The 25,427-nt window shown below is 37.3% G+C and overlaps 1 protein-coding gene across 3 annotated transcripts in view; it reads left to right on the top strand.

Moving 5' to 3' along the window:
* STK11 (serine/threonine kinase 11) overlaps nt 1-25,427 on the top strand; it is a 179,057-nt gene that overhangs the window by 49,780 nt on the left and 103,850 nt on the right. For all 3 annotated transcript variants that reach the window (XM_069102023.1, XM_069102024.1, XM_069102025.1), the window contains exon 2: nt 23,560-23,643. In XM_069102023.1, coding sequence (XP_068958124.1) covers nt 23,560-23,643 — 84 coding nt within the window. The remainder of the gene's footprint in view (nt 1-23,559; nt 23,644-25,427) is intronic.

Genomic DNA, 25,427 nt, shown 5'->3' with positions numbered 1-25,427 from the left:
TCACAATCTTTTCTTCTACCACCTGAGATCCTCCAGCTTGCTCTTCCAAAAGACTGTGCCCAAACACTGGAACACAGCCAACTCCCTTTACATCTGAGTTTTTTTTTGTAACAGCTTGTCTCTGCTCTTACATATAATATGGTAACCTGTTAGTAAAAACCCAGCCTCTTCTACACACTCCTTCCAGTTTTCTTTCTGGTTTTATTAGTATTCCTTGCAAACATGTTTCTAAATCTCTAGGTTCTCACTTCTTTAGCCTCAGTTCCCAGTTTTCACAGAACCCTGTACTTTTAGCCCACTCCTTTGCCAGGGAGAAATAAGGTAAATCCTCCCATCTTGGGATATCCATTTCTTCTTCTAAATCCCATCTGCCTCCAAATAGAGGTCTGATATTTTGCGATCCTATCCTTTCCACCAAATGTAGGACCAACACAATATTCACAACGCCTATGGTGACGGTGAATATGTTAGCCTGGTGCTCAATTGCAAAATATAACAGACTCTCCATATATAAGAGAGAAGCAAAACATTTATTCTGACACCAGAAAACCAAATCCCAACACCAGGAAACAGAATCCATTATAGCAACATAGAAGTTAATACACCACAATGTAGCAGAGAGACAACATCATCCTTTAGCCTTCCCAAAACAAACATTTATGCACGAGTCTAGCTTGTCTGCTTGCCTGCCATTCTCTCCTCCCTCCATCTAGCTGCTCTGACTCCCAGCTTCCTGTGGGCTCTGCTCCACCCTTCAGCAAACTCCTCCCACCACAGGCTCCATGTGATTACATTCCACCTATTTGGGGGCAGGGAATATCTTCAAATTAGGGAAAGTCTTCAAATTCCCTTAGGCTTATTAAGGGGCAGGGAAGATCTTCAAATTCCTATTACCATTATACTGGTGCATTTTCTAGGTTTGTTTGAGGAGAGATGGAAGTGGCTTGGCTGTGCTGTTTCCCACCACTCTGCCATCTTGGCTCTGCATCATTATCCAATCTGTCTTTCCTGACACATTTTACGTTACTCTCCATTCTTTATTTCAGCCAAAATGGCCTCTTGGCCCTTCCTTGTCAATAACATTTCCACTTTCTGCTTCTTTGCCTTTCAATAGCTGTCCCTCATGATGGGAACACTCTCCCTCTTAACTCCTACCTTTTAGCATCCTTAGTGCCCTTGTAAGGTTCAAGTCAAATGCCATATGCAACGAATGAACCCTTTCTAACTTCCCCGGTTGTCCATGCTCCACCAGATTACTTTCTATTTACTTTATACATATTTGTATTTACTTATTGACATCTTCTCCATGTCTCCCCCACCTTCACCGCCAGGAAAATGTTAGCTCCTTTGCTTTTCTTTTAATCCCCAGTGCCCATTACACATTAGAAGCTTAGGAAGTATTTGCTGAATTGACCTAAAATAGAGTTCTCGGCATCCAGGCTTTTTTTTTTTTTTTACTGTGCCTCTCTACTTTTTGTATTTTTCTCCCATACTCTAGAGCTAGAGTTCTGGGGCGCTTTACTAAGGATAGGGACTACCTAGAATTATTCATTGGGCACACTTTTGTTAAGTGTCTACTGTGTGCACAGTAGGATACTTGACACTGAGTGAGAGGCAAAGAGAAGACTTCACCTCTTCTCAGAGAGTTTATAGCCTGGTAGAGCAATAACTGGAAGCCTTTATAAGAATTCAGTATTATATGGATTGTGTTTCTCCCAAGTAGTTTGTTTTTAATTTTGAGAACTCAGAACTTTACAAGAAATACAATGATCATTTTCATATACTTAGTAGAATAGAAAAAGAGAGTCATACCTGACACTTCAAAGCTCTATTATCCATAGCTTGCTTTTCTTTTAAAATATATAGTTTAGCATTTATAATCCTAGACTTAATGTAGGAGCTTAAAGCAGTTTCTCATTGGTTTTCTTTATCATTTCACTTCATTCAGTTCTAGAGTTTTACTGGGGTGTTTATGGAGAATCTGGGCCCATCTTGGTTCTAACATGCTGCCTTCTTCCCATAACTACCTTCAAATAATCTTTTAAGTATAAGAAAGGGGGCAGCCAGGTAGCACAGTGAGTAAGAGCACCGGCCCCAGAGTCGGGATGACCTGGGATCGAATCCAGGCTCAGATACTTAGCACCACACCCAGAAATAACTGGCCGTGTAACCTTGAGCAAGTCACTTAACCCCAATTGCTTAAAAAAAAAAAGAATAAGAAAGAAACCTGAGATTGGCCCACAATGTGGTCTAGGGAATTTACTTGAGCCTGCTGTTAAAGTTATTTTTTTTATTTTTATTTTTTGCTTTTTGGAGGGGGGAAGGCAGGGTTAAGTGACTTGCCCAAGGTCACACAGCTAGTAAGTGTTAAGTGTCTGAGGTTGGATTTGAACAGGTCCTCTTGACTCCAGGGCTGTTGTGCCACCTAGCCTCCCCTTTTTTGTAATTTTTACAAATGCCTTGTCTTTGTATTCATTCATTCATTCATTCTTCCTTCCTTCTTATTTTATCATAAATTTGACAAACTTCAACAAACAAGGACATCCATATACAAAGAAGAATGGAGAAAGACTTATATATGAAATTGTGAATTTCTATTATGTTCAACTTTTTTTTAAAGAATATTAAACATTTAATAGTACCCACATTGCCCTGCTTTACCCATTTCTCCACTGTTTTTCCTTCTTTTCTTGCTTTGTATAGTTTAATATTTTGTTATTCTTTTATTTTGACCCCACTATCACTATTCTGTTGTGTATGTGTGTGTACACACAATTGTATTTTTAAAATATTATTTTTTCCCCCAATTACATGTCAAGACAAGTTTGTAGCATTCATTTTTACAAGGTTTTGGGTTGCAAATTTTTCTCCTTTCCTCCCCTCTCTTCCTAAAATGGTAGGCAATTTCATATAGATTGTGTATGTGCTGTCGTGTAAAACAGATTATCATAGCAATGAAAAAGAATAAAGTAAATGAAAAAAGTATGCCTTGACCTGCATTCAGAGTCCATCAGTTTTTTATCTGGATGTGTATAGCATTTTCCTTCCTGAGTCCTTTGAACTTATCTTGAATCATTGTGTTGCTAAAAAGAGCTGAGTCATTCACAGTTGATCGTAATGGGGTGTTGATGATAACTGTGTACAATGTTTTCCTGGTTCTGCTCATTTCACTTTGCATCAGTTTGTATAGGTCTTTCCAGATTTTTCTGAAATCTGCCTGTTTGTATCTTATTGCATAGTGATATTCTGTTACATTTATATACCACAACTTGTTCAGCCATTCCCCAGTTGATGGGCATCCCCTTGATTTTTAATATTTTGCTACCATGAAAATGGCTGCTATAAGTATTTTTGCACACAGAGGTCCTTTTCCCTTTTTTTATGATCTCTTTGGGATATAGATCTAGTAGTGGTATTGCTGGATCAAAGGGTATATACACAGTTTTATAGCCGTTTGGACATAGTTCCGAATTGCTCTCCAGAATGGTTGAACTGATTCACAACTTCACCAACAGTGCACGTGTCCCATTTTTCCCCACATTCTCTCCAACATTTTTAATTTTCCTTTTTTGTCATATTAGCCAGTCTGATAGGTGTGAGGTGGTACCTCATAGCTATTTTAATTTGCATTTCTCTAATCAAAAGTGATTTTCAACACTTCTTTATGTGCCCTATAGATAGCTTTAATTTCTTTGTCTGAAAATTGTCTATTCATATCCTTTGACCATTTATCAATTGGGGAATGGTTTTTATTCTTATAAATTTGATTCAGTATATTTGAGAAATGAGGTGTTTATCAGAGATAATTGCTGTAAAGATTGTTTCCCAGCTTTCTTTATAATCTTGGTTGCAATGGATTTGTCCAAAATCTTTTTAATTTAATATAATCAAAATGATCTATTTTACATTTCATAATGCTTTCTGTCTCTTGTTAGGTCATGAATTCTTCCCTTCTCCATAGATCTAACAGGTAGACTATGTCACTATCCTTTTATTCATATTCCCCCCCCCACACACACACACAAAAGAAGTAAAAAACCATCCCTTGAAACAAAACAAATATGGTCAAGCAAAGCATTCATACCTTGATTATGTCTGAAAACATCTCCTTTTCTCTCCCACATGATGAATGGTTCAAAGTGGTCTCTGGCTTGTTTCATTCTTACTGCTCTTCAGCAAAAGACATAGAATATTATAGTTGTAAAGACTATTAGAACATAGAATGTTGAATGTCTAAGCCAAACAGGACCTGTGAGAAGTAGGGTGGTCATAGTTGAAAGAAAGATGTGTTTGGAGTTGAGAGAACCAAGTGTGGTTCCTGGTGCCAGAACAGGTGAGCTTTGTGATTTGGGCCAGTAGCTTCATCTCTCAGAGCCTCAGTGCACTCCCCTGTGTGCCACCTCCACTCCCCCTAGTTGTTATGGCTAGAGCACTTTTGCTCCTTTAACTACTATATAAATCTGAGCTGGTGTTACTGGATACCATCCAATCTAGTCCTTTTCTTGTAAAATACAAGGTGAAGCTGAAACCTATAGAAGTGAAGTGGCTAGTGTAGGACTACACCACTCTCAAGTGATCTGATTGCCTCAGGAGTCAGCTAACTTGTGTGTGCTGCCGTACCATTCGATAGGGAGTTCTTAGTGTACACCTGCTTGATGATGGAGCAGTCAGTCCTGCACTGATTGCCACTTGGCTGTAAAATACCAGGCATATCTCCAGCATTCTATAAATAATCACACAGTGCCTTGCTGGGAAACCGAGACTTGAGTATATATTTAACCCACTGAGTTGAAATGGAGAACTATTTTTTTTTTTTAACAAGAATTAGCCCTAAAATACCTTTTCTAGGCAGTGCATACAGTAGGTTATTTCATAAGCAGAGATGTTGGAAAGTGTGGGGGGAAGGAGGTCCTGAGAGAGGAAATTGTGGCAATGTTTAGGGAAATAGTGTGGTTTTAGCTTGAAAAAGCAAACCCCAACATAAGGCTAGGAATTAGGAGATAAGGGTTCTAGTCCCCATTTTGTAACTCAACAGGTCACTTCCTTTGTCTTTCTGCTTTCATTTCCTCTTTCTGCTTAGTGAAAAAATTTGGCCTAGATTGTGTGTACCACCCATTACAAGCCCTAACATTCTGTGATTGTTAAACAAAATTCTGATTTCTGAGAAAGGTAATTGTGCATACTGCTTACAGGTGCAGTGTTTGCCTGAAATTTAACAGGAAGTACGCAATATTATCCTGAGCAGAAAGCCCTTTGGGATGGAGATGTACACGTGTGTTGTAGAAGTGATGTGTCTGTCAGCTGTAGGCAGGCTCTATAAACATTGTATTTAGTTCTTTCCTTTTATGGAGATGGTTTAGTGTAATGTGTTGTTCTTGCTTAGAAGCCTCATACTATGCTTTCACAGAGGATGATTTTTTGTTATAATAACCCACTTTTCCTGTTTTTTTCTTGTCAGTCTTCCATTACCTTCCACATAATACTAACATACTTGTTTATTCGTGCTTTTCAGTCACTTGACAAACATTTAAGTTTATGAGACTTATGAGTCCCTGTTCTAGGGGCTGGGGGAGGTACAAAGATGAGCTCATCCTGCTTGTAACTCCCAGGAATGAAAAAACATATAGAAATATTTATAATATAAAGCATGATAAGTACATTAAAGTAGCTATGAGAGTTTGGAAGAGTAGAGTTTGCAGATACCTTCTGCCTGGGGTAAATTAGAGAGGCTTTGTGGAATAGGTGACTTTGAAAGCTGGGTAGATATCTTTTGAAGCTATGATTCTTGTAGGTCCTTCAGCAGTATAGATCATAACCTATATGTGTCCTCTTATCCCATATGCTTCTTGTCCATGTATTTCTTTAAATCTACCCTGTAGCATGTAGACTGCCATTGATGATAATACTGTCACTTCCTTACATTTTATTCCATTGCCCTTTTGGTCACCTACAATTGGGATTCTTCTGAGATAATAAGATTTGACCAAGTACTCACCAAATATGGCAGGCCGATTCCCTGCTCTTTCCCTTACCTCTGTGGTTTAGTCAAAAATCCTCTTCCTATTCTATCTTTCCTTGTAGTCTTAACTCTAGTGTATCTATCATAATCATATTCCTCCACAAGCCACATATCCTTCTTTGCCTGTTCATTCCATTGAACTTTCATGCTATTGTTTTTTTTAAACTTTTTTTTTTTCCTTTTTGGAGGGGGGAAGGCAGGGCAATTGGGCTTAAGTGACTTACCCAAAGTCACATGGCTAGTAAGTGTGTCAAGTGTCTGAGGTTGAATGCTATTGTTAACAGTTCCCCTTTTCTCTTAGATTATTTCAGTCTTTTCATCTTTTTACATTGATTGAAACCTGGCTGGCCACCGAAGACACTGACTTCCCTTTCTAGTACCGAATGCCTCTCTCATGCCTCCAAAGTTCTGAGCTAGGATGAGAAGTTAGGCATACTTTTAAAATTTTAATTTTTTTCCAATGGGAAAAAATCTTATTTTCTCTTCTTCACATCCCCCCTCTCCCACACCATGGAAAAGAAAAAAGAAAAAAACAAATATTGTAACAAATAATAATTTAAAAAACACATTTCCATAGTGGGAATATTAAAAAAATATGTCTCATTCTGCACCCTCACTTCTTTGTCAGGACGTAGGTAACATGTCTCATCATTAGTCTTCTGGAATCATGTTGATCATTATGTTGATCAGAGTTTTTAAGTCTTTCAGAGATGTTTTTTTCAAGTTATTTTTTTCATTTAATAAACATTTTTCTCCTTCCCTCCTCCCCTACCACCAAAGAAAAAGAAAACCAAAATTTTTATAACAAATATGCATAGGCAAGCAAAATTGGTGCTTAATGATCCCATATTATTCATTGTTCAAAAATACATGGGTCATTCTGCAATTTTAGTCCACCTCTCTATCAGGTGATAAAATAGTAGTCTTGGTCCAGTAGGATCTTGAATGATGACTGTGTTGATCAGAATTCCTCTAAAGTCTTTCAGAATTGTTAGTTTACACAGGATTGTTGTTATATTACAAATTGTTCTCTAGATTCTACTCACTTCTCTCTGCATCGGTTCATACAAATCAGAAAATCAAACTGTTTCTATTTTGTACCAGCCACCAACGTTTTCTATGCATAAGTGAAGTTTCTTTGAGTTAAGTTCAGAAGTTCATAGGTTCAGAAGTTCAGTTTCCCTCTGAGTTAAGTTTTAAAGTTCAATTTCTCTATAAATCACTCTAATAAAAAGAAATCTTTAATATATATACCGCTAGCTATCCTTGTACAATTAAGAGGAAATCTATTATCAATATACTGTTATTCTTGCAGGTGGAATTGAACAATCATAATTTCCTAGCTAGATGGAAGGAGGAGTTGTTGCTAGCCCCACATGTTTTCCACACCTGTGATGCTTTTGATTTTGTAACTATTGTATTGTTTTCTCTGTGATACTACAGGATTTGTAATTAATCATATTGTTTTCCCCCTCTATGATATTTTTTTGTATGCTTCTCTTTTTGTCTATAAAATTATCTGTCAGCCCTTAATTGGGGTCTTAGCTTGCTGAGGAGGTAGAGACCCTATTTATAGGCAGATTTGTGCTTTGTTAATAAATTGATCATACCCAGAACTTTTTGTCATAGTTTACCTTAATTTCATTTGTGACAGATCTTTTCCATAAAAATCTCAAAACCCACTGTTTTTGTAATTTCTTACATCACAAGAACAAAATTCAGCCTCTTGATGAGGGTGAACGAGGAGTATGTAAAAGCTGGCCTGAAGCTTAATATTAAAACAAAACAAAACACAAACTAAGATCTTGTCTATTGGTCCCATCACTTCCTGGCCAGTAGGAGAAGAAATGAAAGCAGTGTCAGATTTTACATTCTTGGCCTCAATGATCACCATAGACAGTGACTATAGCCGTGAAATTAAAAGATTCTCAATCCTTGGAAGGAAAGCTATGGCAAATCTAGACAACAGACTAAAACGCAGAGTCATTGCCATACCCACAACAATCCATATAGCCAAAGCTAGGTGGTTTTCTTTTTCCAGTAGCAGTGTATGGTTGTGAGAATTGAACTGTAAGGAAAGCTGAGCACTACAGAATTGACACTTTCTAATTGTGGTATTAGAGAAGACTTTTGAGAGTCCCTTGGACATCATGGAGATCGTCAGTCAATACTTAAAGAAATTAATTCAGACTATTCACTGGAAGTGAAATACTGAAGCTGAAGCTTAAATACTTTGGCCACATAATGAGAAGAAAGGACTCCTTGGAAAAGATCCTGTTGTTGGGACAGATTGAAGGGAAAAGGAAAAGGGGACGGTAGTGTATGAGAAGGATAGAGAGTATCATGGAAGCAGTGAGCATGAGTTTGACTGGCCTGCTATATAATCCACAGGGCCAAAAAGAATTGAACTCGACTCAATGACTGAACAACAATAACAATAAAAACATTTATATACTATTTCTTTGACCATTCCCCAATTGATTGGCACTGCCTTAATTTCTGTTTCTGTGCCATTACAAAAAAAAAAAAGCTGTTATAAGTCTTGTTGTACATATGGGTCCTTGTCCTTTATCTTCGACATCTTTAGGGTACAGACCTGGTCATGGTTTTGCGGGGCTACAGTTAAGAAACTTTGGGGCCATAGTTCCAAATTGCTTTCCAGCATGACTGGAACAATTCATAGCCCTCCTGGTAATAGAATCATGTTCCTTTTTCTTCATAGCTCCTCAAATATTCGTCTTTTTCCTTTCTTGTCAGCTTGGGTTAGGCACACTTGTTTGTTACATCCAGTTTATTACTTTGCCACCATCACTCAGCCACCTTCTCTTGAGATTTGCTTTATCCATTTTTATCATACCTGAACTCTTTGTTTTAGTCCTTTATTAGCCTCCAGGTCATTCTTCCTATCTTCTCAAAGAAGTCAGTCCTGCTTTATAGTCTTTATCAAGTCCTGCTATTATACTTAGGAACTTCAAAATATACATCAATGCACCCTTGAGCACCCTGGTCTGTGAGTTCATCCACTTAAACTACTACAAAACAAAAATATTTCAAATTTGACACATTGAAAATAGATCTTTTTCCCCAAACCCACCCTTCATCTAAATTTCCCTACCTCTGCTGATAGTACCACTATCCTTTCATTTGCCCAGATTCACAACCTTAGGATCATTATCAAATTCTCTATCTCACTCCACATATCCATTTAGTTCCCCAATCTTGCAGCTAATTCCACATTTCACATCTGTCTTTTTTCTACTCCTATGGCCCTCATACTTTGCAGGCCCTCCTAGACCATTGCAGTTCCTAATTCTTTCCTCTTTTCCCACCATCCATTCTATTTTCCACATTTTCCAAAGGGACTTTTATAAAGGTTAGACCAGATCATATCATTCCCCTCAATAAACACCTGTAGGATAAAGTATATACTCCTTTGACATTTAGAGTCCTTTATGACCTGGCCCCAATGTACTTTTCCAGTCTAATTTCACATTGCTTCCCTTCATTCATGTTGTGTTCTGGTCATAGTGAGATTTTTACTGTTTTTTTCTTTTAATTTTCTTTTTTTATTATTATTGGTTGTTGTCCTTTGTTCTCGAAAAGGACCAGAATGACATCACTATGTAGAGTCAAGTTACAGTGCATTTGACTATTGCTGGTTAGACCAGTATGTCCTCAGAATGCTCTACCACAGGTTGGACACAAATAGTTCATGTGAACATGTGGGGTGGATTCTCAAAATCTTGCGATCTTTTGAGCTACTTCAGTTTTGTTTTGCTCGTAGAGAACAACACCTTCTCTAATTAGGGCTTGCTCTCTTCTGTGCCAGTGTCTCCCATGTCACACAATCAATTCCAGAGTTCTTAAGGGAGACCTTGAGAGTGTTCTAGTATCACTTCTTCTGACCACCATGTGAGTACTTACCTTGTGTGAGTTCTCCATAAAATAGTCTTTTAGACAAATGTACATTTGGCATTTGAACAATGTGACCAGTGCATTGTGGTTGTACTCTTGGCAGTAGAGTTTGAATGTTTGGCAGTTTAGTTCAAGAAAGGACCTCAGTGTTTGATACCTTATCCTGTCAGCTGATCTTCAGAATCTTCCTAAGACAATTCAAATGGAAGCAATTCAGTTTCCTGCTGTGGTTCTGGTATACTGTCCAAGTGTCATAGGCAATGAGGTCAGCACAAATGTCTTTGTAGACCTTCAGTTTGGTAGTCAATCTGATACCGCTTCTCTCTTGGACTTTGCTTCAAAACCTCCCAAACACTGACCTAGTATTGGCAATGCCATGTATCAACCTCATTATCAATGTGTATATCCCTAGAAAATTATGGGGAAATTCAGAAGCTCCTAAATGAAAAAACAAATAAAACAACAAAAAAGAGAACGTTTACCAGCAGGATAGTTTATCCGTTTCTAAGAAGGCAACATTTAATTCCAGTGAAAGTAAAGTACAAGGGAAGCTTAGAGAGATTCTTGACTCTGTAAGAAGGCATTTGAAATTCAATTTTATGCTGATAGAAAAAATCCAAAGCACTTTTATGATGCACTAAAGGCTATTTATGGGCCAAAGACCTATGGTGTATCTCCACTACTCAGTACTGATGGGGCCACATTGATAGTGATAACTTATCCTAGAGAGATAGGCTGAACCAGGGGTGGAGAACCACATATGGGACCCTTTGACTGAATCCAAACCTCACTAAACAATTCCATTTAATAAAAGGATTTGTTCTGTAAAACTTGGACACCAAGTTTGGCTAGTAGTCAAAAGGCTATACCAGAGGGCCTAGGGGGAGGCTGCAGGCTCCCTACCCCTGGACACTTCCATAGTGTTCTCAGTAGACCATCATGAATCAGTGCTGAAGCCATTAACCATTTACCTCAGGTTGAAGTTCTAACTGAAGAAGAGGTTTTGAATGCCATTAGGCTCCTTTTGTGTGGCAAAGCATCTGGTTCTAGTTCTATTCCAGCTGATATTTATAAGGTGGGGGGGTCCACTGCTAATACAGAAGTTGACTGAAATTTTCCCACTTGTATGGCAAGAGGAGGTTATCCCCCAGGATAACCTGTTAACCTCCATTGTCCATCTGTATAAAAGTAAAAGAAATAGATTGTCCTCTCTTCATCACTGCTGGCAAGATTCTTGCTAGAGGCCCCCTTATTAGGCTGATCCTTCACCTGGAAGATGGTCATCTACCTGAGAGCCAGTGTAGTTTTAGAAGGGGCTGAGGCATGAGAAATGGTTGATATGGTGTTTTATTGTGAACTTGAATGTTAGCAAGCATGAGTATTTTAATAAACAAAGACATAAAATAGAAAGTTATATGTGAAACTGAATTTCATTTAACATACAGGTTTTTTAAAAATCTGTATTAAATTTTACTTATTGTTCCTTGTAGATGTATTATATTTCATATCTCTGTGCCTTTTCCCTGGCTGACCCTGCACTCTCTACTTACCTCTGCCTCTTGGGATCCCTAGTCTCTTTAACATTCAGCTCAGTTGTGATCTTCTACATGAGGTTTTTCTTATCTCCCAGCTTTTAGTATCCTTCCAGTACATACACACACACACACACACACACACACTCTCTCTCTCTCTCTCTCTCTCTCTCTCTCTCTCTCCTCTCTCTCTCTGTTTTCCCTGCTTAAATGTAAGCCAGTTAATAAACACTGTTTGAAGCTTTAGATCTGGTGCTGTTTCACTTCTCTCTTTACCTGGCACACAGTAGATACTTAATAAATGAGTGTAGATTGATTGCTTGATTGATCAGCATCTTCATTCCACTACAGTTGTACATCTCATGGATGGTCACATTCTTGGCCAGTTCTCCATAAGTAGAGATGTCTGTGTCAAGGTTGGAAGCATAGGTTGGGCCAACATGTGGAACATTTTGAATGCCGAGATGGGGAGTTTTGTGTGCCATAAAGCTTTTGATTTAAGGGAATGATATGGTCAAAGTTGAATCCTGGGGAGATTAATATGACAGTGTGTGTAGAATGCATTGTAGTGGGAGACTAGAGCTTGGACACCAGTTAGGAGGTTTCTATGTTATTGAAACTAGGATCACTGTATGAGAAGAAAACCAGAGAGAGAGATTCATGAGATAATAGCAAGAGTGAAGCTCTAAGATTTGATGACCGGATGTTGGGGGGCGGGGGGAGATTGAGAAAAAGTCCGAAGATAACTCCTGAGCATGAGTACCTGAGAGAATGGTGGTCAAGTTTTAGAGGAAAAGTAATGATTTCAATTTTAGACATATGGAATTACATGTCGTTAGCATTGTTTCTCTGCTATTGCTGACTGGGATTGGTGTTGAATTTTCTTTTCCCCATCTGCTTTCTACCTAGCCAGTGCTTTTCATCCTTACCCCAGAGGAAGTAAGCACTGCTAATGAGGTGATAAAAATAAGAATAACCTACATTTTCATCATGCTTTAAGCTTCATAGACTGTTTTCCTCAAAAAAGAAACTGTTTATTTCTGTTAATGACATTCTTTTTTCATGTTTCCTGTATTTTATTTTTTGTGATAAGATTTCTTTACAAATTTTGTCTGTTCAAAGATCTTGTTTACTCATAGTTGAATCCCCTACAATATATAATCCTCTAAACCAGTTAAGTCAAAACAGCATAAAAGTGATTGTGACTGATAATATATGTAGAACCTTATACTCTGGTAGTTTTCTGTTTGTTAAAAGACTTTATAAGTTAACACCAATGTTCTTATCTTTGCTACCCTTTTAAATTGTCTTCATTTATATAGTCATAGTAATTATGAATATTTTCCATTTGGTTCTTGTTACATTCCTGAATTCAGGTCTTTAAATGTTTATTTGAATTCATATTTATTGTTATGGTTCAGTAATTTATTAAATTAATATATAACAATTTTGTTCAATCATTTCCCAGTCCTTGGGCACATAATTTATTTCTAGTGTTTTACCATTACAAATAGTACTACTTTAGATATTTTTATACAGGTAGTTTTTTTTATTGTTGTTCATAACCTCTTTGGGAAATAAACCCAGTGGGACTACAAAATCAAAAGATAAATAAAATTTTATAATTTAATTTGCAAGTTGTTTTTCAAAATGTCTTGACCAATTCAAAGATCTAAGCTTTAGTTTTCTGGAATTCTCATGAACGTTTTCAGTTCTTTTCTATCTTTGCCAATTTAATTGGTCTGGGTTTGAGATACTTTAATTTGCAATTCCTCTGATGGCTAGTGGTTTTGAACACATTTTTAGGTGGTCATTGGTTGTTTCTTTTGAGAACTTTTTTTATATCCTTTGACCAAGCTACTTGGAATAACTATCTACTAAGGAATGAAGAAGCTGTGACCTGTGGAGTGACCACACCAGTATAATCTTGAATCCTTGTAGAAATAATATTGCACTCAGCTTATTTAGGGAGAGGGATGTGATAGCTATCAGTAAATATTTTATAAATTGGAAACTGTTGGATTAGCTAGCTCTCTTTTGTAATATGCCTTGTAGAAATTTTTATTTTCTTCTCCACTTAATTTCTTTTGTATATTTTGATTTACTACATTTTGATTTTTAAAATGAGAATGTTTTAAAATTTGCTCTGTTTTGTTAATAAAAATGTATTTGGTAAATACACAATGATTTTGCAGAAAACACTACAATTTAAAGAGAAATTTTGATGACATAAATTTCACAAAAGGATCATTAAAAGTAAGTCCAAATGAGAATTAGCTATATCACCCTTCTTTTCATTTCTGCTAGCTTTGGTACTTAAAATGAGGTTCATGAATGCTTGATTAAGTGGTAGAGTCTTGATCATTAATGATTTTGCTGTTTTTCTCCTCAAACTTGTAAATTTTACCCAGTTATTTAGAATTTACATTGGTACTAAAAATAATTTATTGAGGATCAAAAACCCGGCAAATAGACATTGATTGTGGGTCTGCCAAGATAGACCCAATAGAATCTGAGAGCTGAGCTGGACTTAGAAGCTGCCCTAATCACACTCATCCCTGAACAAGAATTTTTTTTCAGGACCCCTAAGTAACACAAGGCTGTTCACCTTTTGTTTGAAGACTTCTGTCATCTCCTATGGTATCCCATTCCATTTCATTTTTCAACAACTCTGATTTTGGGAAATTTTCTTACTACATTAAGATTATGCCTCTCTGCAGCTTGTTTCCACCACTCCTCGTTCTTTCATCTTGGGTCCAGCAGAACAAGCCTAATCAATTCTTCTACATGACAACCTTTCCAGTGCTTCCTATTATCTAGCTTATCAGTATCCTCCTTAAAATGTGGCATCAAGAATTGAACACAATATTCCACATGTAGTCTTAGCAGATCAGGAATACTCTCATATCTCTATATCGTGAAGAATGGGAGAGGTGCCACAGAACCAGAGAAGGACAATCTGATTTTTGAAGAAAAACAAAAAAGAGTCTATAAATTATATATCATGTCTTTCTTAAGAACACATATTTCTCTGCCATATAGTAATGTTGACTCATATTGGGTTTCAGTCAGGGGAGTGCTGGTAAATGTTTAACAACTGACTCTGAAAAAAAAAGCATGCATTAAAAAGTTTAAATGTATGCACACTTTCAAGTTTAATCTTCCTTATTAACATTTTTTCCATCACTTTCATAAGTCTAGACAACAAACAAAACAATAACTCAAACCCTGATTTTCAGTATTTGTTGGTTTCTGAGGAGTTAGTTCTCACACTGAAAATTTAACAGTTGGCTCTCAGGAATCAGCTCAAGTTGACTTTAGCATATCCCTGATTTCAGTCCATTTAAATTATCAACAAGTTAGTACAATTTTTCCTTATCTAAGTCATTGATAAAAATGTTAAAAAGCATAAGACCTAGAACAAGTCCTTGAGGCACTCCACTAGAGACCTCTTTCTTAGTTGACATTGAGTCATTAATGCCTGATTTGTGGGTCTGGACACTCAACCATTCCAGAACTTACTCAGCTGTGCAGTCATCTAGCCCATATCTCTCCATCTTATAGACAACGAAAATATGAGAAACTCTGGCAGATGATTTGCTAAAATTTGGATAAACTCTAGTATTCTCCTAATATAGTAGACTAATACTATAGAAGTCAGAGAAGGAGAAGCCATTCTGATTTTTTATTATTACTACTTTCTTTTCTAGATTTTCATTTATCATCTCTTCAATAATATGTTCTAGGGATTTGCCAGAAATTCTTCAAGCTCATAGGCCATTAATTTGTAGACTGTTCTTTTTTTTTCTTGGAAAATAAAGATATTTCTCTTTTTGTAGTTTTATGGCACTGCTCTCATTTTTCATGTTCTTTAAAGATGGTTTACAGTGGCTTGTCAGTCACCTTCTTTAGTTCTCTAAGGACTATGGATTTTACTTCATCTGGACTTAGTGATTTGAAATCAAAAGCAATTAAGTTTTCCTGCTTAACTTGGGTTTAAATTTCCCACTACTTTTTTTTGTTCTCTTTCCAGTTTCTTCTTAAAAGAGAAAACAAAATAAAAGAGTAGTTTTATATTCCTTCTATCTCTCTGTTATCATCTTCCTATCCATCCAGAGTAATGGACCTATTCCTTCCTTGATCTTATTCTTTTCCCTAATGTAGATTTTTAAAAATTCTTTTTTATTGCCTATAGCGTTCTTTGCCAGCCTTACTCAGCTCATTTTGACCTTTTATACTCTTTGCACTGTCCTTATGGTAACATGTTAACATTTTAAAATTCATATTCCATTACCTGCCCTAATTTCAATTTGTCAGAAGGCGTTCATTAAGTTGATACTTTATGTTGAGCTGAAGATACAGATACAAAAAAATGGAACAATACCACCTCTCAAGGAGCTTACATTCTTTTTTTTTTTTTGGAGGGGGATAGGCAGGGCAGTTTGGGGTTAAGTGACTTGCCCAAGGTCACACAACTAGTAAGTGTTAAGTGTGTGAGGCTGGATTTGAACATAGAACCTCCAGACTGCAGGGCCTGTGCTCTATTCACTGCACCACCTAGCTGCCCCAACCTTATAGTCTTAAAAGGAGAGGCTAGTGTGTGTATATACACCTCAAATAAAAATTGATTAATACAAATAAATACAAAGTAGTTAAATACCAGGCAGTTTAGAGAAAAGGATATTAACAGATGGGGAGATCAGGAAAGGCTTCATTCACATCGAAAGTGGTGCTTGAAGAAAGAGTATATACCATAGATATGGGCAGTGTAGCCAGTGTAAACATGGAGACTAGAGTGGTAGTGTTATGTGGTTGGGTCACAAGTGCAGGTTGTAATGATACTTTACTGGGGGAAGGTTATGAAAAATTTTTAAAGCCTCACTGAGGAATTCATGTTTAATTCTACAGACAGTAGGGAACCACAGGGTAGTGACATGATCAGATCAAAGCTTAAGGAAAATCACTTTGGCAACAGTCTGAAGGATATTCAGGAGTGGTGGAAAACTTGAGGCAGAGACTGTCACAGGTCTTGGCAGTAATGGAGGAGAGTTAATGAGGGCTAGAGTTGTTGAGTGGAGAGAGAGGTAGAGAAAGATGTTGTGGAGGTAGAAAGAGCAAGATTTGGCAACTGATTGGATATATGGAGTAAGAGAGTGTGAGGAGTTCAGATTATTACTATAGTTAATATAATTTCTGATAACTATATTAGATAACAATTATATTATTATATAATAATATTTTAAAATTATTAATGACAATAGTATGAATCTGAGAGATTAGAAGATTGGTAATGTTACTACAGAAATTAGGAGATTTGAAAGAGAGCTGGGTATGGGTTTGTTTAGTGAAAATGTTCTGTAACATCCAGTTTAAAGTACCCAGTAGGCAGTTAGAAGAACTGAAGACCAGGGGATAGACTAGGGCTGGGCTTATAGAGTTGGGAGTCATGCAGATGGTCATTAAACCTATCAGATCTGATAGGTCACTTAGAGATTATAGAAAGAGAAGAAAAGAGGACCCATGTCACCCACAGTCAAGAAGTCTTTTTTTTTTTTTTTAAGCAATTGGGGTTAACTAACTTGCTCAAGGTTACAAGGCCAGTTATTTCTGGGTGTGGTGCTAAGTATCTGAGCCCAGATTCAACCCCCAGGTCATCCTGACACTGGGGCTGGTGCTCTTACTCGCTGTGCTGTGTGGCCGCCCCACAGTTAGGAAGTCTTGAAGCGTTTTCTTGAAGGAAGAGGCAAAGCTGATTTCAGCATCTTCATGTTTTACACTAGTGTATAAGATATACATAAGAAAGGTTTACTAATCCACACTGAGTATAGTCCAAGAATCAGAAACATTTCAGACACCATATTCTTGCAGGATAGTGGCTAGGACTTGGTGCTCCTGTGCTGGAGATGATGAATTTGGTTAGCTTGTCTAGGGTGCAAGAATCAGTCACAGTTCAGACACTGGATTGCTAGAGCTGCCAAGTTAGGGGTAGGGACTAAGCCTGTGATTCCACTGGTCTTGAACTCCAGATTAAGGAAACTTACTCTGCCTTGTGCAAGTTGGCACCTTCTTTGCAACTTTACCATCTACAGTTGTCCGGGACACTTTGAGGTTAAGTGATTTGCCCAGAGTCACCTATCCACTATGTGTCAGTTATGGGACTTAAAACCAGGTCTTCCTAGCTTCTGGATCAGCATTTTATCCATGTTGCCTCTCACAGCTCAAAAGCTGGATGTGTGTGTTGGGGGTTGGGGGCAGGGATAGGATAGAAAGTGCAGGCAGAGAAATGGAAAACTTGGAGGGAGAGAAGTATGGAAAGTTTATTCATATTGCAAGTAAGGATCTTTACCCTTTTGGGAGCTTTTCAGAAAATAAAAACAAAATTTTATATCAAACTTGGGGCATCTTCTATATGTGCCTTTTATCTAGATGCTCTTTTGATAGCCCTTCTACTTTATCCCTCATTGGAATGGTTTCATACCTTCAGAATTTCATTTCTGAGAGCTTCCTCTCCCCCTTAGATAGATTTTTCTAGTCTGTTGATTGTTATGTGTTATTGTGCAGATTTTTTGATAGACTCTGAACCAGTAAGTTGACTATTCACAAGACTGACTTCAGTCAGTCTCCGATGGTGCTTGGCCATGGCTGTCAAAATACATTGTGGGATTTGCTGAGGGTCCTGTCTGCTACAATAGCTTTGCTTCTGTGGGGCATAGCTTTCAACATTTGATTTGACTGACTTTGACTTAAATGTATTGTGCATTCCTCAGAATGCCAAAGCATTATATGTAGCTCTAGTTATTGGCCATTTGATAGAACTATTTGTACTTAATTTTGTTAAGTAAAGAAAATTTTTAAAATTGTACTTCAGTTTGCCCTGAGTTTGTAAGTTCTCTATCTGGAGGTGGATAGATAGGTAGATTCATCACAAGTCCTTTGGAATTGTTTTATAGATCATTGTCTTGATCAGAGTAGCTGAGTCTTTCACAGTTGATCATCATTACGATATTGATGTTACTGTGTACAGTGATGTCCTGGTTCGCTCACTTCATTTTGCATTATTTCATAGAAGTCTTCCTAGGATTTTCTGAATTCATCCCCCTCATCATTTCTTATAGCACAATAGCACTCCATCACAGTTACATATCGTAAGTTATTCAGCCGTTCACCAGTTGATGGACTACTTAATATTAAAAAGCAGTAAGTAAAGGTTAAGGGCTCTTCCCTCCTTAGAGATTTAGGCTAAATTCACACCAATGGCCTGAGATGTAATGGCATATTCTAGTATATTTATCTCCTGGTAGAGTCAGAAATGGTGGAGATTTGAGTCCAGAAAGCTGAGTTTAAAACTGGCTTCTGCTTCTTAACAGGTGAAGGATTGTTGGGCTAATCCCTTTGATTTGCTGAGCTTCTAGTTCATCTAGGGGAGAAGGAAGAGGGATTATTTCTCCTTGTCTGCCTGCCTGCCTGATGGGGTATGATCAATGAGGTGGAGCTTATAGCCTTTTATACAACACACACACACACACACACACACACATTCACACACTCTCTCACACACACACTTATAACTGACAGCATGAATTCTAAGGTTCTTCACAGTTATAAATCAGTAACTTCCCATTTTGTTCCAAGTTGCTAATGAGTGGTGAACTGGAAAAAGGACTTCCCCAGAAATCAGTGAGTTAATCAACTAACATTTACTCAGTGAATAGAGAGCACTGGGCTTTGAATCACAAAAACTCAGGTTGAAATCCAACTCAGACACTTATCAGGTGTATAAACCTTGGGCAAGTCATTTAACCTTTTTTTTTTTTGCCTCAGTTTTCTCAACTGTAAATTGGGGTAATAACAGCATGACCCTCCGAGAGTTGTTTGTGAGGATCAAATGAGATATTTGTAAAGCATTTGGTACAGTGTCTGGCATATACTGGATGCTATATAAATGCTTATTCCCTTCCCTCTTCCCCATTTATTAAAAACCTACTATGTGCTAGGCTCTGTGCTAAGCATTAGGGTTATAAAGAAAGATAAAAGACAGTCTCTGCTTTTAGAAAACTTACAGTCTAATGGTGGAAACAGTATGCAAATAACGAGCTTTATACAAGATAAATTGGAGATAATTGACATTTAAGGGGATTAGGGCAGGCTTCTTGCACAATGTAATACTTTGGCTGAGAATATGAAGGAAGCTGGGGAAGTTAGGAGGGAGAGATGAGGAGAGAAAGAATTCCAGGCACTAGGGACAGCCAGTGAAAATGCCAGGCACCAGTGTCTTGTTGGTCAAGGAATGGCATGGAGGCTAGTCAGGTTTACTGGATGGCAGATTTCATGAAGTTAAGGTATGAGAAGACTGGGACAGTAGGACACAGACAGGCTGTGAGGAGACTAAAGACTAAACAGGAGGTTTTGTATTTGATCTTGGAGGCAGTGGGGATTGCCTGAATGGGAGTAAGGAATAAGGAGTGGATAATAGGAGATGTCAAACTCGTAGACTACTGGAGGAGAGAATTGGAGAATGTCTTTTCAAAATATAGGGTGGCTTTTCTGACTTTTTTTTTTCTTTTTGCCTTTTAGAGGCAATTGGGGTTCAGTGACTTGCCCAAAGTCACACGGCTAGTAAGTGTGTCAAGTGTCTGAGGCCGGATTTGAACTCAGGTCCTCCTGACTCCAGGGCCTGTGCTCTATTCACTGTGCCACCTAGCCACCCCCTCTCTGACATTTTTCTAGAAAACATCCAGCTCTGTTTCCTGGCTAAGGGGATAGTTAAATCTCCCCACATTGAAATGAGAAATTAGCAGTCAGGGGGAAATTGTCCTGTTTCTTCTTTCAGGGTAGCTGGTTTAATATTTGTTTCACAGATCTCTTTATGAAACTTAGATTAAAACAGACAGAAGTGATCCTTGCATCCCCATCCCCCGACCCCTCCCCCTTTTCCCCCTAAGCAAAAGCAGCCAGGAATGAATTTCATCAGTCTGTTTTGCTTATTTGAAATTAAAGAATGGATGTATACACAAAAATTATTTAGTCATCTAGCTTCATAATGATACTACCTAGAGTGTAACTTTTACTGAGCTGAGCTCTCTTCTCCCCCTCCTAACCCCTCTCCCCATGTCATTTTTTTAGGATTTGGGTAGCAGTGAAATGATGAATACAGCTTTACTTCTTTTATTGAAAATAATTTACTACATTTCTACGGCTAGATCTTGATCATAAACTATCAAAGCTGGAAGAGATCTTAAGTCTGTAATTCACATGTCTGTCATTTTGATAGTTTCCAAAGTGTTTTTCTCATGGCGGTCCTGCTTGTAGCTAAGGTCAGTGTTGTTTTGTTTTATTACATTTAATTTTTATATTTTCTCAGTTATAGGTAACCAATTTTTAACATTTGGTTTTTAAAACTTTGAGTTCCAAATTCTCTCTCTCCCTACCTCTCTTCCTCTTCACCCTTTCTTCTTGCTTGTGAAGGCAAGCGATTTTAATATAGGTTACACATTTTGTTGTCATTCAATCATTTTAGTCATGCCTGACTCTGTGACCCCATTCAGGGTTTTCTTTGCAGATATACTGGAGCGGTTACTTCTCCAATTCATTTGACAGATGAGGGAACTGAAGCAAATAGGGTTAAGTGACTTGTTTAGGGTCACCCATCTAGTGTCTGAGACTGGATTTGAACTCAAGAAGATGAGTTTTCCTGACTCCAGGCCCAGTACTCTATCCACTGTACCTCTTAGTTGCTCCTCATTATACATGCACAGTTATGCAAAATATTTCCATATTAGCCATGTTGCAAAAGAAAACACAGACCAAAAAATAAAAACTAAGAAAAATAGAGTTTAAAAAAGTATGCTTCAATCTGTATTCAGAATCAATCAGGTCTTTCTCTGGAGGTGGATAGTGTTTTTCATGTCATTTGAAATTGTCTTGGATCATTGTACTGCTGAGAATGTCATTCAAAGTTAATCATTGCATAATATTGCTATTACTGTGTATATTGTTCTCCTGGTTCTGCTCACTTCACTTTGCATCAATTTGTGTAAGTCTTCCTAGGTTTTTCTGAAACCATCCTTATGGTTATAATGTTATAATGGTTATAATGTTCTTATAGCTCAATAGTATTCTCTCACAATCATATTATTTGTTTAACCATTCTCTAATTGAAGGGCATCCCCTCAATTTCCAATTCTTTGACACCACTAAAAGCTGCTATAAATATTTTTGTACCTGTAGGTCCATTTTCTTTTTCTTTGTTCTCATTGGAGTACAGACCTAAGTAGTGGTATTGCTGAGTCAGAGGGTATGCATGGTTTTATAGTCCTTTGGGCATAGTTCTAAATTGCTCTCCAGAATGGTTAGGTCAGTTTACATCTCCACCAATATATTAGTGTTCCTATTTTTTTCATATCCCCTCTAGCTTTTGTCATTTTCCTTTTCTGTCACAGTAGCCAATATGATAGGTATGAGGTGGTACCTCAGAATTGTTTTAATTTACCTTTCTCTAATCACTAGTGATTTAGAGCATTTTTTATATGACTATAGAAAGCTTTCATTTCTTATTCTGAAAACTGTTCATATCCTTTGACCATTTATCAATTGGGGGAATGATTCATATATTCTTTTAGATTTGACTTAGTATCAGAGAAACTTGGTATAAAGATTTTCCCCCAGTTTACTGCTTTCCTTCTAATCTTGGCTGCATTGGTTTTGTTCGTGGAAAACTTTTTAATTTGTTGTAATAAAAAGTATCTGTTTTATATCCTTTAATGCTTCCCATCTCTTATTTGGTCATAAATTCTTCCCTTATCCATAAATCTGACAGGTAAAAATTTCCATGTTCTTCTAATTTGCTTATGAAATCACCTTTTTTGTCTACACCATGTAGCCATTTTGACCTTATCCTAATAAATGGTGTGAGATTTTGGTCTATACCTAATTTCTGACAAACTGCTTTCTGATTTTCACAGCAATTTTTTCCAGATAGTAATTTCTTGTCCCAAATCTTGGATCTTAGCGTTTATCAAACACTAGATTACTCTGGTCATTAATTACTGTGTATTGTGTACTACCTATCTATTCCACCGATCCACCATTCTATTTCTTATCCAGTACTAGATTGTTCTGATGATTACTGCTTTGTAATACATTTTGAGATCTGGTACTGCTAAGCCACCTTCTTTTACATTTTTCCCCCAGTGATTCCCTTGATATTCTTGACCTTTTGTTTTTCCAGATGATTTTTATTATTTTTATGCCTCTACAAAATGATTTTTTGGTAATTTGATTGGTATGGCAGTGAATTAGTAAATTATTTTAGCTATAATTGTCATTATTATTATACTGGCTTAACCTATCCATGAACAATTAATATTTCTCCAATTTTATTTCATTTTCAGTTAAAAATAAAGCCTATTAACTGATATTTTATTCCCTTTGCTCTTTATCATTATTAATTTTTAAGTTCTTTTTTCCCTGGTACCAGGAGGAACTAGGGGAAGCATGTTGAAGGCTATTTGCGTCTGTATGAAGATATAGGTAGTATGGAATTTAAGCTTGTAGGCAAGAGTAGATGTCTCCCCTCGCAAAGCCTCTGTTTGGTGGTTCTGAGTGTACCCCACCAAGGGCAAGAACAGCTGTGGCATTGGGGCCAGGGCACCAATGGACTATGGCTTGTTAGAGGGCCAACGATAGCCTTGACTTTTCTCTCTTCCCCTGCCTATAGTTTTTCTCTGCTAGTCTTTTCACCAGTGCATTGGAATACAAATCCTAGAAGGATTGAGTTAATGCACAGCATTATTTGAGGAGGTAGACCTTGTGTGTCAGTGATCCTGGTAAGTATTTGGAGGTTATAATCTTTGGCTAGTTGATCAAAGTCATACCACAGCTGTTGGCACGCTGGTCAGATTTAGAGCTATCATAGTGAACAGAGCAGATGTTGGCCTTGATTCAAAAATAAATAAATTATTTTTTTGAAAAAGTAGCTTGAAAATACAGTCACAACTTTAGCAAATTATCTCTCTTGTTCAGTAATATGGGAATTTATATTTCTGCAGAGAGATGCACTAACAGCTTCTTCCCCCCCCCCCATTCTTCTTTTAGGGAAATTCAGCTGCTGAGGAGGTTACGGCACAAAAACGTCATACAGCTGGTGGATGTATTGTATAATGAAGAGAAGCAGAAAATATATCCTTTGGGCCTCTGTTGTACCCTGATGTGCTTTGGCAGTGAAGGTTGGCATATTTCTTAAATGTCTATTATCATACACACATCTAGTACTTCAAAGTCCACAAAGCTAGGATGGGCAGATGTAGCTAGAAAGCCATTCATGTGAAAGGGATTTGGGGACTTGAGTGTCTCAAGACCAGTCAGTTTGGTGTCATAGCTGCCAATGATTCACACTTCCTGCAGCGCTTTCAGGTATCCAAGACTCTTTTCTATGAATCAGTAGGTGATGCAGACATTATCTTCATTTAGTGTTTGAGGAAACTGAGGTACCAAAAAGTTAAATGACTTAGTGTCACGCACCTACCAGTCGTGGGCCATAAATAGAGTCCCTGAGTCCTGGCTAGTGTTCTTTATACTAAATCATACTGCCATGGGATCACAATTCTGGCAGGCTCTACCTTGTCCCTATCTAGGGAACATCTTGTCATGGACATCAGTAAGCTAGAATATATCTAGATAGGGCAGAAAGGATTGTGTGGGGACTTTAAATTAGTAACTACAAGAACAGATGGAACGAATTTGGGATTTTTTTTTTTGACTTGAGGAATAGATCTTTGTGTGTGCATATGTAGTATGATGGTACCTGTCTTCATTTGAAGAGCTGTCATCTAGAAGAAACATCTCATTTGTGGATCTAAAGGGCATAACTAGGGTCAATGGCTAGAAGATATAAGGTAGCAGATTTTGTTTCAGGATAAGTAATTTTATGATGGTTGAAGGTACCAAACAATGAACTGGAGTGACTTAGTAGCTCTTTGAGTTTTCCTTCACTAAAAGTGTCCAAGCAGAAGCTGGATGAACACAGTCCAGAAATTCTGAAGAGGGGAATTTTGCATGGAGTGGACTGTTGGACTAGAAGAAAGATTCTTAACCTGGGGTCTACAGACTTGTGTTTAAAAAATATTTTGAGGGGAGCCTAAATGGCATAGTGAATAGAGTACCAGCCCAGAAGTCAGGAGGACCTGAGTTCAAATGTGGCCTCAGACACTTAATACTTACTAGCCTTGTGACCTTAGGCAAGTCAGTTAACCCCAATTGCCCTGCCTTCCCCCCTCCAAAAAGAAAAAAAGAAAAAAAAAGTTAATCAGTCCCTGATCTCAAGGAATTTCTATTGAAATATGGAGGGGAAAAATATTTTGATAAATATTTCAAAATAATTGGTTTCCTTTGTATGTATATTTTATTTTATGCATTTAAAAACATTATTCTGAGACTCAGAGCTCCTAGACTTCATTAGACATGATGCAAAAAAGGTTAAGAGATTTTTCAGAAGACTTTTTTCATCATAAGATCATGTAATTTTTGTTCCCAAATTCCTGTTACAGTGAATTTGTTGGCTTTCAGAATTCTTTAATGGGCAGATCTACCTCACATAGTAAGTGTGTTGGCTTGACATTGGAAGGATGATTTGCCTATGTCCAGATTTCTGATGATTTAAAAACTTTAGTTTATTTAGAACCATTAGTGAAAAGTACTGTTTTTAAGACATTGTTTTTAATGGTTTGCAACAGTTGAACAGTTGTGTTAAACTCATAAAGGAAGAAGGGGGAGGCACTAAATCTTGGACCCCATAATGACTTAGAAAACCACATATTAACATTATCTATGTTCTGTTCTTTTTAATTAATTTTGTTCATTATTTCCCAATTACATTTGACTCTGTTGACCTGTTTTATACCTCTGGTTTTCAATACTGCCTTTGTTAAAAGCTTTGTTGCTATGGCCCTACTTGGTATAAACAA

The sequence above is a fragment of the Petaurus breviceps genome, unplaced genomic scaffold, assembly GCF_028583685.1.
Source record: "Petaurus breviceps papuanus isolate PSGF00001 unplaced genomic scaffold, PetGlider_PUasm1.0 523, whole genome shotgun sequence".
In the NCBI taxonomy this organism is placed as follows: domain Eukaryota; kingdom Metazoa; phylum Chordata; class Mammalia; order Diprotodontia; family Petauridae; genus Petaurus; species Petaurus breviceps.
This window is presented reverse-complemented; position numbering and strand designations above follow the sequence as displayed.